General features: G+C 30.9%; 1 protein-coding gene across 1 annotated transcript; it reads right to left on the bottom strand.

Moving 5' to 3' along the window:
• Positions 1–2,148: 2,148 nt before the first annotated feature.
• On the bottom strand, positions 2,149–7,418 carry LOC112707505 (polygalacturonase-like). Its single transcript, XM_025759257.3, has 9 exons — positions 7,086–7,418; positions 6,507–6,632; positions 6,215–6,382; positions 4,980–5,000; positions 4,679–4,886; positions 4,493–4,574; positions 4,291–4,399; positions 3,575–3,691; positions 2,149–2,552 (listed from the first exon to the last, which is right to left on the bottom strand). Exons 1-9 carry the CDS (start codon positions 7,323–7,325, stop codon positions 2,325–2,327), a joined length of 1,299 nt encoding a protein of 432 aa, XP_025615042.1. The 5' UTR covers positions 7,326–7,418; the 3' UTR covers positions 2,149–2,324.
• Positions 7,419–13,590: the final 6,172 nt, after the last annotated feature.

Below are 13,590 nucleotides of genomic sequence, written 5' to 3'. Positions count from 1 at the left end.
TTTTGTTCTTGGCTTGTTTGGTTTTGTCGCGTTACTGCCTGGTTTTGTTGTATTAAACCTCACTTCCCTTGGCTTGTGTGAGGATGTATTTATCAAAATAAAAAATTGAAATGTTAAGAGTAAAACTGAAACTAAATATCAATAATAAAATTAAAATAAAATATAAACGGTGAGGATAAAAATAATATTTAATAGTTAATAAATTATTTTTTAAATAAAAATTATATTAATAACATTCTTAAAACGTATCATATTTGTTGAGACTTACTTTAATATAATAAAAAAAATTTATTTAAAAAACAAAATTATGATAGATATCACATATATTTGTTAATAAACTATATAAAAAACATATATTTGTTAATTAAATAAAATTTTATTTTATGAATATAATCATATAACAACATTAATATTAATTAGCAATATTCTAATATAATATAATTTTAGTAGTCGATTAAAAAAAAACTTCATCCAATTTTAAAAAATTAATTATTCATCTTCTAATATTTTATACTAACTAATAGTCTTCTAGCTAATTAAATCCAAACGATCCAAATTAATTAAATCAAAATAATTTAATATGTCAATTCTAACACTTCTAACTACTTATATTGAATTATCCTGTCCTCTAATTACTTAGATTGAATTATCCTAACGTGTTAAATAAAATTAAGTAAATCAAAACAATTTAAAATATTATTATTCTAACTCATCTTTTAACTAATTATGTGAAAGTATCCTAACATGTCAACTAAAACTAAATAAATTAAAATATGTCAACTAATTAATTACTTAACATAAGAGAGATAAAACTAACTTTGAAATCTAATATTCCGACTACATGCCACATCGAATTTAGCCGGTTGATGTCTTTATGACACTGGTATTGTCGGTAAAACATATATGCTTTCAATACTAATTAAAGGTGTAACCAAAGTTTCCAAAACATTAAAGTAGTCAAATAACAACCAATCTTAATTGCACTCATTATGTATAGTCTCTACTGTATATCTCGAATTTAAGACCTCAATTACATTATGAGTGCATTTTGGATACTGTCCACGCAATTTGCCATCTATATCATATTTCGAATACACCTGAGATCTGTAAAATCTTTTTTGTATTATATTCCGATAATTACTCGAGATATTAGCTTTGCTTGTCTTAAGTCTCAGTACTCCAGATGTGACACATTACATATATGAATAAATATTTTATATTATATATATTTTCGTAAATATTATATTTTATTAATTTAAATAAAAAATCCTCAAGATCACTGATCTCGATATATACATAATTTATTTATATGAGTTAGGATTAAGTAGTAGTGCTATTTAAGTTTATATAAATATTACTCAAAATTACTCATCCCAATATATAATTTAGCGGCTCAATCATTAAATTGTAATTACTTATCATATAGATCACTTCTCCAAATTTTATATATAAGAAAAATTAAACATCAATAAGATTATAATCTAGCATCTCATATTTTATTTTAGTATTATCACATATATAATCTAGCATCTCATATATATATATATATAATTGTCAATTTTTATATGTGAAAAAATATTTCAAATGATTTTAGATTGAAATTAAATATTATACATACACTCTACATAATCTACAATATACAAACTGTTAATCCATAGACGAGTTTTGAAATATTTGATTTTTTTGCCCACCGGTGCATTTTCCAAGCACATAAACATTCTTTTCTTTTTTTTTCATTGCTAAATTTGAAGAATAAAAAAGTATCATCATCAAATATTTTGTTCATAAACGATAAATCTACCTAAAGTTAAGTATTAAAAAAAAGAGTTAAATCGTTAAAACACTAGTTAATCATTGAAACTTAAGATATTGTCAATCTGTCATAACTTATAACAAATGGAAAGTAAGTTATTTATATGCTTTCGTAAGCATGGTTGTTGCTTGAAAGTTAGTTATAATAGTTCTATATACGAAAATTAGTTACCATCATATCTTCTTCAAATTGGAAAGTGCACATAGGTTCGTTATACTTTTGGCATTATTGCTTTCATCTTTGTTATTTATACCTAATTATTCACCCTTTTAATTTGCTTCTTTCCTCCTCCATTCTCTGTAAACCTAACTAGAGAAACCAAAGCAACACAAAAATTTCACTCAACAATCTTGCTGACATTATTATTAAATTATCAAATCAATCAAGTTTTTCAAACTTTATTCTAGTGTGTAACAACATAAATAATAACTACATTCCTGTGTTCCTAGTCATGAATAAATTAAACTGCTACAATATTTACAAATTCAGAACAACATAATTAATTCTTTCTTCAAGCAGTAGAGCACTGAGGAAAAAGCTGTCCTCTGTTGGCATATCTAACGTTCTCACATGTCGCAACCGTGTCGCTGCCATGGCGTTCCGGCTTTAGAATCACGTCTTGCAAATAGATTGATCTGCAGGGGACGGTTTTGCTGCAGTTGAATTTGATTGCAACTTGTGTTGCACTTGTTCCTATGATGTTCTGGTACACCACATTGCTCAATTTCACTGCTGATTCCTGAGATTCATGCAGTGCTAAATTAGAAATAATAAATATCTTACCTTGATTCTTAACTTTTTCTTCTAGGGACAATCTGTTTCTCAAGTTGTGTTTGAGACACGGAAAATTTGGGGAAGAGTGAAAATTGTAACTAAAATTTTAAGAAAATATGTGTTGCATACGATGACTTTAATGTTTTAAATGTTTTTTTGTTACAAAAAGAATAATTTTTATAGTGGAAAGTATAAAGATGTTCTTGTGGGATAATAAAAATTGTGTATCAAACCAAAGATAAAATTAAGTTTCTAACAAAAAAATGTAAGACATGTTTATTGATAAGTAGGGCTGAAAGTGAGTCAAGCCAGCTTATGAGCCAACTCGAGTTTGACTCATTAATAGGTCGATAAACTGAACTCATGAGCTAATGAGCCAAGTTTGAGCGTGGATTTGAACTCATAAATTAAATAAGTCGAGGTTGAGTTTGAATAAACTTAGTTCATTAACTCGTGAGTTGGCTCAATTTTATATATACATATATTAAATTATTAATGCACATATCTTATATACATTTAGTTTATATTTTTAATATTATATATATACATATTTTTAAAATAGTAATATATAATTTTACATTATTAATGTTTTTATTTAAAATTGTATAATTATTTTGTATATGATTTTAATGTAAGACAAAAAATATATAATTAATATATACACAATATATAAAATTAATATTTTTTAATATATATATATATATAAGTTATAATTTATTGATATACAATTATAGATTATGTTCTTATTATTTAAATCAGCTCGTGAGCTTGAGTCGGCTAATGAGCTTACAAACTTGAGTTTAAAAAATAGACTCGATTGTTAATGAGTTGAGTCGTGAACCAAGCTCAATTTTCGTGAGCCGAGCTTGAACTTGGTCTAACTCGACTCAATTCTGCTCACTTTCAGCCCTATTGATAAAGTTGAATAAAATAGGCTAATATAATTTTCTCCAAAAAAAAAAGTTTTAACTTTGAGGAACAAGTCACCTGCTCTTGGCATGGTTCTTTCTGATCACAGTAGTTTTGATCTATGATTATGGGATTGGTCACGTTTCGCATTTCTATATTAATAAATTTGATGTCTTTTGCATATCCAGAACCTCCCTGTATTAAGATTGAACCAAAATATATAAGAAACAATCTTTTATTACTTGTAACATGTTTCCCATTATTTCACTATATTATTAGTTAGAAAAGTTCATGACTTTTGGCATTGTGCATAAACAGAAATTTAAATTAGCGTGGTAAGTGCCATGGAATTCCACAAGAAACAAATGAAAAGTAATAAGTGTGCCGGTTCTAATTAGTTAAGAATGTGATATGAAAATCAAAGAAAGTTGAACTACAAAATATTTCAAATAAGATGCTTCATTTGACTTGTGTGAAGAAGGTTAGGGAATTGGTGGATTGTGTAAACTTGCCAAACCAAGTTAGTTGAAATATTGGAGGTCAACTTTGGTTTCATAAGTGACATTCCACCAGAAAAAAAAAAAAATTGTCACAGGGTATGTTAGATTGTATAAGCTCAATGGTAGTCAATAACATAAAAAAATTAATTGAAAAAAAAATAGCAACTATCACATGCCCCTTTTATCAAACCTGGCATGATTGGTCAATGCCCAATGTGTCTAATTGCGCCTAAAATTTTGCAATTTGTGGTCAGCATTACCTCTCAATACATTTCTACTTTTCAGTTTATTTACCTGCCAAGTCTTAATTCTAACACCATTAGAGGTTCCTGTGAAAATGGCTCCGTCGATTACCACATTGGAGACTTGTGCTTCTGAATTACCAGCTCCTAAGCTTCCAATGCTGCGGCATTAACGGATTTAACCAATTAATTAAAAATTTGCCTAAAATAAACAACTTTGGGTTTGTGTGCAATTGTGTAAGTATCTTGAAAACCTGATTCCATGTCCTGGTCCACAAACTATATCCGTAGCACGAACATTTTGGGAACCACTCACTATTGAAATGCAGTCATCACCTATAAAGAATCAAAATTAATTAAAAAGAAAAAGAAAAAGAAAAAGCAAATTGTGTATTTTCAAAATACATATTTAATCCATTATAATTTGTAAAGAAATTGACCTGTACGAATGACAGAGTTTCTTATGAAAATATTTTTGGTTTGAGTGACGTGAAGTCCATCAGTGTTAGGGCTATCCCCAGGAGCTTGAACCACCAGATTTGAAGCTGTAACGTTGTTGCATTTCTGAAATCTAACATGCATTTGTTGTGCATTTCGGAATCCAACGTTTTCCACTCTCAAATTGTTGCATTCATTGAAAGTCACAGCCTAATAACCAACAATTTCCCGCAATAACAAAAATTAAATATTGCCTCACTAATTAATTATACAACTTTAGGTAGATTAAGAAGAATAACTTACAGTTGGTGCATCCTTACATGGCTGTGATTGTTGTAGCAACAGGGCACAAGAAAGAAAGAAATCATCACCGTTAGTGTTGAAATTTGAAAATCACAACAGTTAAAAAAAAAACATTAAAAAATAAAAATAAAAGATAAGGGTGCGCATTGCATTTTATTTTTGAAAAAGAGATTTTACAACTTAATAAAATATTATTTAATAAAATTACTCATTTAATAAAAATATAATTTTATATTTTTACATTAATATTAAAATACATTTTGAGAATAGACCAATCAGTTATTTTTTTATTAATTTTAACGTTTGGAATGAATTCTATTTTTATAAACCAATTACATTTTTTAAAATATAAAAATTTAAAAATAAAAATAATTTTTAGAAATCAAAATAGTAAACAAAAGTAAAAAATATTTTTGTAAACTAATAATAATCCCCTAAGTTTTATATATATATATATATATATATATATATATATATATAATTGAATAAAAATAAAAATTTAATTTGCATTACAAAAAGTTAAATTTTTTTAAAAAAAGATTAAAGCTTTTTTTAATGAATTAGAATTTTCTTTTGGGTTGTGAACTCTATTTAAAAATCCACAAAATCTATTGTCAATGAATTTTTAGATACACAAAGCAAATTTAAACCACTAACTTATTTAAGTATATGAGTAAATTAACTATTCGACTAATTAATTGAATTATGATTATTCTTTATAAAAATATATGCAAATATGTAACAAATTATACTTCAATTAACGATATTAAGTTATGGTAAACAAATCATTTATTTATAATTATGCATACCATACCGAAAAAAGTGAGATCCTCAAATGTTGGTTCGTTAAAATTCAAACCACTAAAAGGAAGAACTAATAAGTAAAAGCGATTAATGGTTATTCAAACATTCAACTTTTTGGTTTTTATTGATCATGATTTGTAATGGTTTGTTATATGCTCCACTTTTAGTGTTGAACTCTTTTAAAAAAAAAAAAAAACTTTTCTTTAATCAATTAACTCATTATAAATAAAATAACATAAAAAAGAAAAAAGAACAACACACATGCAAATCTTTTTTCCCATAACAATAATATGATCCCTGAAAATTGCAGGGGAAAATCCAATGGGCAGGAGCAGGACAACGTAACATCAATGTGGAATAGTTGTTTTAACTTTTACACTATTAATTTAATTAATTAACAGATTTAAAATGAAATGAATTGGGTAACTTACAAGGCTTTCGTTAGTTTTGCAAGAGTTTTCCCACCATATTTTTCCATTGCCGTTGAAAGTGCCGCCACCATCAACACCAAAATTCGTTACATTATCAAACATAATCCAGTGCTGTCTATCTTCTTCATAGGCTGAAATTTTAGGCCATGCTTTGATTGTTCCATATAACTAACGGGCACAATCAAAATGAGTTACTTGTCATGGAGGGTGAAGCTAATAATGATAATGATGATGAACTAAATAAGTTTCTCAACAAAGCATTTAACTTGTGAAACAATGTATGTTTTCTCACCATAAAAGTGGTACTGGCTTGGCATGGGCCTGAAAATTTTATTGGCTTAAGGTGATAAACCTTCTCTTTAGGGACCACAAGAGCACCCCCTTCTGAACATGCTAAATTCCATGCCTTCTCAAATGCCTATGTGGTAAGAGAAAAACAAAAATAGAGAGAATAGGAAGAAATAGTTTGTATTAAAAATAAAAGAAAAAAAAAGTGAATAAATAATTTTTTGTTGAAGAGAAAGTTTAGAGACAGCATTTTTATTAAAATCTGGTCAGCACTTAATCAACAAAAGAAAAATGAGTAATCCTACACCATTAGATGTAATTTCACACCATTAAAAATATTAATGATGACTAATTAATAATTACAAATAACAAAACTTACTATCTCGCTAGCACTCCTCTTTGTTAAAAGTATCACAACTAACAAAGAAATTAATTTAGTCTAGATGGTCAATACTTTTTTTATTTTTTACCTTGTATTTAAACTAATATTAACCGACTCTCTTCTTTATTAAATGTTAATCTCTAGCATTTTTCTAAAACGGAAATCTTAAAAGGATTATTCATATTGGTGACTATATGTTACCTCATTATCAACTCTTCCATCACCAGATTTTGCTCCATAATGTGAAACACTAAACGTTTTTTGAGACATTATTGAAGATGGTGTTGATTGATGATGAACCCTTAACATGATATCCATATTTTCATCATGTTTTGTCTGCATCAACCTCCTAGGGCCAATGTAAGAGCCAAAACACAAGCCAGAAGAAGAAACCAATAACATGAGCAAAAGTGATGAAGGAACTACACTCTGTGAACACATTGTTGTTCTATATCTCTCTTATGTTTTTCACTTTGTGAGAAGAAAAAGAATAAACTACTGAAGAAATGAAGGAGCTAAAGTTGTAAATAAATAAAGGAAGAGCTATTATATTTATAGTGAAGTTTGGAGCTGATTTTATTGAGAGAGAAAGTGTGTTTATAAAAGGATTTCGAATTCTAGAGTATGAGACGAAACCTGTACTGGGGTGGTACCAGATTTTTAATTTATTTTATAATTGTTGAAGTCAATGTTTGTTTCAAAATAGATACATTTGAAAACAAAAAGACAAACTTTTAAAACTATAATTTAAATAAAACATAAGAAAAAAAAAAAGACTTGGGGTTAGTTATTTTCTGGTGGCTTTTGCTTGTTTACCAACAATTAAGTATTTGGGCTGAACTTTGATATTGTGTTCATGCATTAGCATATGCGTTTGTCTACTATATACCAAATTTTGAACCATAACGTGCGTATGCAACATTAGATGCATCGAATAACCTAGTACCAAATTATGTCTTCTGTTGGAAATTTTCCGAAATTAGTGGATACCATATATAATCCAATAAGGAATAAATGGAATGTGCATAGATTTTTTCCTCTCTATATATATTATTTGACTTTTTAAGCGGAGTTGTATACTTGTATGTATGCATAATTATATTGGGGGTATATATATATATATATATATATATATATATATATATTAAAATTAGTTATTAAATTAATTATTAGATATTTTATTGTAATTTTTTTAATAGTCAGAGAAACTTTTAAAAATAAAAAATTTAAAAATTAAATTTTAGCTTAATTTTTTAATATGTTTTCTAACTATTTATCCAATTTTAGATCATATGCATAAATAATTTCTACCTATTTAAATTTGATTTCATAGTAAATTTCAAAAATTTTGATCCAAATTTTTAAATTAGATAAAAGGGCATTGAATTTAAACAAAGAGAATGTAAAAAAAAGAGAAACACAGAAAACATAGATTCCGCTGCTTCGCCGTCTTTGGTGGTTGTTGCAGCTCGTGAATGGTCGTTCGTGCCTCCGTGGTTGTACTGACTACACGCTGCCATGCGTCCACCTTCTCGAATTGATTATGCCTCTGCAATAATAGATAACAGATTCAAATTAAATATGAATATTAAAAAATAGAAGCTTGTCAGCTTAATGTTAATGCATGTTGATATTCGACTAGATTATATTTTGCTTTGTTAATCGAAATCTCCATATTTAGTTAATTGAAATCTTTATATTAGGCCAAAATATTTTTCTGTAAATTAAAAAAGTTATCAAGCTGTCCATTTTAACAGATCCAAAAATGATTGAGAAATTAAGTTATATTGAAGCATATGTATTAATGATGTATATTTGAAAAAGAAAACCAGTTTAACCTTTTCTTTTGTTTGATGAAAGTTGAAATGGGTGTTTATGTCTTATTTTTTATATCCAATTATTTTTCTTTTAATATATAATATCCACGTGTATTTAAACTATATATTGAATGAAACATTATCCTAACAGATTTTGTTTTTAAAGTGAAAAAATCTTGGTTTTCTACTTAATTATATTTTTCTTCTTCCTATGAAAACCTGGTTAGATTATGTATATGATGAGTATAGAAACTGTATTTTTATACGTGTTTGAATATGGTTGAATTTGAGTTTATGAATATGCTAAGGTTTTGTTGATTGTTGAATTAGTATTTCTTATTTTGAATTTGAATTTGAACTTTGAATTTTAACATTGGAAAGTGTTTCGATTATGTTACTGAATTGCTGAATATTATTGCTGAGGTGTTTGAAATTGTCTGATGTTACGACTGGTTTTGATATATACAGACATGATGACAGGAAGAAGTGTTGTAGATCAGACTGCTGGTCGTAGTCGCAACTGTGGTCGAGGTAGAGGGACGATTTCTTCCGGTACCCCTGAGACTTCTGCCTTCTCTCCCTCTGCGCTAACTACCCCAATGATGCCATAGGTTACGGCTTTAGCGAACCAGCTGTTCATCATGGTCTCTAATCCCAACTACGTGCCACCATCTACAGCGACAATGTCGTCTCCTACCGCTTAGCAGCCCGCATCCACGACGACGTCGAGTCCAGCGACAGATGCTGCAACCCCGGAGTCTAGCCACGGAAGTGAGGTAGCAGCTGATGCCCCTCTACCACCTCCCATCGTATAGTTGCACATTTGGCGTGATGGCGGCACGGGGTAAGTATCAATGATTATAATTAACTTTATTGTTGAGATTTCCTGAAAATTGATTCCTGTTTAGTAGATTTAGGTTGATTCTGAATGCTATTGGTGATTGTTTTATGGTTTTATTGATTATGATTCCCGTTATTATTGAAATTTTCTGAAAATTGATTCCTATTTAGTGGATTTAGGTTAATTTGGAATGCTACTGTTTATTGTTTTCTACTTTCATTGATTATGATTCCTGTTATTAGTAAAATTTCATGAAAATTGATTCCTATTTAGTGGATTTAGGTTGATTTAGAATGCTACTGGTTATTGTTTTCTACTTTTATTGATTATGATTCCTGTTATTAGTGAAATTTCTTGAAAATTGATTCCTATTTAGTGGATTTTGGTTGATTTGGAATGCTGTTGATTATTATTTTCTAGTATTATTGATTATGATTGCTGTTATTAGTGAAATTTCTTGAAAATTGCAAGAGGACAGTGATCCCAGAAGCCAAATTCGAATTAAAAGAAGATGAGTACCCGGAGATTCAAGAGCAAATTTGAAAGAAAGGCTGGGAGATCCTGGCCGACCCTGAGATCAATGTTGGAATAACAATGATCCATGAATTCTATGCAAATCTGTGGATGACAGATAAGCAAAAGAAAGATGGACAAGGATTCTATACTTTTCGCACCATGGTGCGAGGGATGACTCTCTATTTTCATCTTTAGAAGGTGAGAGAGATCTTTAAGTTGCCTCCATAAAGGGATGATCCAGAATCCTTTAATAGAAGGGTGGTAGCTAATCCCAAGCTGGATCAGATTCAAGAAGACATATGTCTACCCAGAACTCAGTGGATCAATAACACAAAAGGTAAATCGAACTAACTGAGAAGACTGGATCTCAAACCAGTTGCTAGGGGTTGGTTGGATTTTATTGGGCGTTCCATACTCCCTACTAGCAACCGCTCTGAAGTTACCATCAAAAGGGCTGTGATGATTCACTGTATCATGATGGGAAATGAGGTGGAAGTCCACCAACTGATTCCCTTTGAGCTGTATAAGGTTGCAAATAGGATGTCAACTCAAGCCAGATTGGCCTATCCAAACCTTATCTTTTGCTTGTATAAAGAGGCTGGAGTCATGATTAACAGAGACTCCTTTATCCTAGCAAAAAGTCCAATCACCAAGCAAGTGATGGAAACCACCCAAGTGCCAGCTGATCATCCCAAAAGAAAGGCGCCTGAGCCTTCTCAATTACAAGAGATCCCTCCAATTGAATATTGGACCCAGTTGGAAGCATCTGTTGCATAATTACAAACCACCTTGGATCAATTAAGAGAGAAGCAAAAAGACCAGACTAGCATGCTTTGCAAACTGGTCAAGGAACAAGAGAAGTAGGGGCATGAGCTAGAAGAATTGAAGCGTCAGAAATTGTCCCCTGAAGAGCCTAACGCCTCCCATGATTAAGGTGGTTGAGTTCCACCTCCCTATTTCTGTGGCTATTCTAATTCCTGTTTCTTATGTTTAGATTTACATTATCACTAGTACATTTAAGTTTTTATTTAAGTTTCTGTCTTTTATTTTCAGAATTGCATAAGCATTATTAGGATTTAAGCTTTTTTTCCAATTAGCTATAAAATGTTCCTCTTATCATCTCATTGAACTTGAATAAAATTTTGATTTTTTTAGAAGTAGTAATGATACATAAATTTCAAGTTATATATTAAGAATAGTTCAATTATTTGATGTGGTGGCATTGCTTTTATTTTCTGAATGCATGAATGAACAATGCATGTTTGATGTTGGAGTTAAGAATGTTGGCTATTGAAAGAATAATGATAAAAGTGAAGTATTATTGGTGATCTGAAAAATCCAAAAATTAATTCTTGAAGCAAGAAAAAGCAGCAAAAAGAAAGAAAAAGAGAAAGAAAATGGCGAAAAAAAAATAGAGAAGAGAAGCAAGCAGAAAAAGCCAGTAGCTCTTTAAACCAAAAGGCAAGAGCAAGGATCCAAGGCTTTGAGCATCAATCATTAGGAGGGCCTAAAAGAAGAAAGATCTTGGCCTAAACAGTTCAAAAGAGTTGCTCCCCTAACTATATGCTTGTGTGTGAAAGTGTCAAGTGAAAAGCTTGAGACTGAGCAGTTAAAGTCGTGATCCAAAGCAAAGAGTGTGCCTAAGAACTCTGGACACCACTGGCTGGGGATTCTAGCAAAGCTGAATCACAATCCAAAAGGGTTCACCCAGTTAAGTGTCTGTGGCGTTTATGTATCCGGTGGTAATACTAGAAAACAAAGCACTTAGGGTCACAGCCAAGACTCTAAGGAAGTTGTGTTCAAGAATAAAAAAAAATAAACTAGGAGAATCAATAATATCATCTGGATTCTGAGTTTCTAAAGATTCCAATTATTCTGAACTTCAATAGAAAGTGAGATACCAAAACTTTTCAGAAGCAAAAAGCTATTAGTCCCACTCATCTAATTGAAACTGAGCTTCATTGAGAACTCTGAGATTTATTGTATGCTTCTATTTCTTTTTAATCCTACTTGTTTTTGGTTGCTTGGGGACAAGCAACAGTTTAAGTTTGGTGTTCTGATGTGCAGATATTTTATACGCTTTTTGGCATCATTTTCATATAATTTTCATTATGATTTGTTTAAGTTTTATTATGTTTTCATAGGTTTTTGTGCAAAAATCACATTTTGGATTCTAATTTGAGTTTGTGTATTTTATGGTGATTTCAGGTATTTTCTAGATGAAATTGAGGAGCTTGAGCAGAAGTCTGATTCAGAGACAGAGAAAGGACTGCAGATGCTGTCAGGATCTGACCTCCATGCACTTGAAGGGGCTTTTCTGGAGTTACAGAAGTCCAATTGGCACTCTCTCAACGGCTATGGAAATCTAACATCCAAGGATTTTCAGAAATATATAATAGTTCATATTTTTCTTTGGAAATGAAGGCCCAAAACTGGCGTTCAACGCCAGCCACCAGCCCCATTCCTGGCATTCAAAGCCCAAAGGGGAGTAGCTGGCGTTGAAACGCCCAAAAGGGAGCCCAAGGGTGGCATCCAACACCCCTAAGGGGTACTAACTCGTAGATTTCACTCAAACTCAACCCAAACACTCACCAAGTAGGTCCCAGAAGTGAATTTTCACACAATCAACTTAGTTTATCTTATTTCTGTAATTCTTAGTTAGCAGATTAGTATATATAGGAAGAGATCACCCTAACTTTGGATCTTCTTCTTCCCCCATTTTTGTATTTTCGAACATTATGTACAGTATGAGTCACTAACCTCCTAAGGTTAAGGTTAGGATCTCTGCTGAGTTTCATGGATCAATAATATTACTGCTCTAGTTCAATATGTCTGATTTTATTCTCTTATGCATTCTCATTCTTCATCTCATGAATTGAGGGTGACCCGTGACAATCACCCTTGTTCTACATGGGTTCCACACGAGTCCTGACCCGTATAGCGTTGAACCAAATCTAAAGATTGCATTGCGGATTCCAATAGAGTACCTGGACAACTTTAGATACGTGACATGAAATCTCGTTGACTGTGGGTAAGTGAGGTCTCTATGGCGCTAAGGCTAGAGTCTGAGAATCTGTGTTCCCTGATTTGGAAGATTTGCTTTGTCTGTAGCACCTTGAGTAGGGTCATGAAGCGGAGTGGATTGCTTAGAGCTTCATCTTCTGCTATAGTGAGAAACCTAGAGGTGGCTTGATGAGAGGACATGAGTTACTTACAACATGGTGGATTGCTGCAATGGAGGAGGTTAACTTGATGAGAGGACATAAGTTAATCACTTACGACTGCCACTGAATGAATCAGAAGGTTATTGAAGTAGACAGTAAGAAGAGTTAATCCGGAAAGACAAAGCATCTCCGAAGCGTCAACCGTTTTCATACCATTGATTTCCCACCTATCTAGTAACGTTTTATTTATTTATTATATTTTAGGTATTTTCCGTGACAAACTATAATTTCTATTCACCTAACTAAGATCTGCAAGGTAACCACTGCTTGCTCAAATCAATAATCTTCGTGGGATTGACCCACTCACC

The sequence above is a fragment of the Arachis hypogaea genome, chromosome 8, assembly GCF_003086295.3.
Source record: "Arachis hypogaea cultivar Tifrunner chromosome 8, arahy.Tifrunner.gnm2.J5K5, whole genome shotgun sequence".
NCBI lineage: Eukaryota > Viridiplantae > Streptophyta > Magnoliopsida > Fabales > Fabaceae > Arachis > Arachis hypogaea.
The sequence above is the reverse complement of the archived record's forward strand: the minus strand, read 5'-3'. Positions and strand labels throughout refer to the sequence as shown.

What these genes read in the sequence shown, in the direction of transcription:
- LOC112707505 (XM_025759257.3), bottom strand. Translation starts at nt 7,325, where the DNA reads ATGTGTTCACAGAGTGTAGTTCCTTCATCACTTTTGCTCATGTTATTG. An exon ending in AAACTCTGTCATTCGTACAG is followed by an intron (nt 4,575 to 4,678) that starts GTCAATTTCTTT and finishes GATTCTTTATAG; the next exon opens with GTGATGACTGCATTTCAATA. An exon ending in AAGAACCATGCCAAGAGCAG is followed by an intron (nt 2,553 to 3,574) that starts GTGACTTGTTCC and finishes CATGAATCTCAG; the next exon opens with GAATCAGCAGTGAAATTGAG.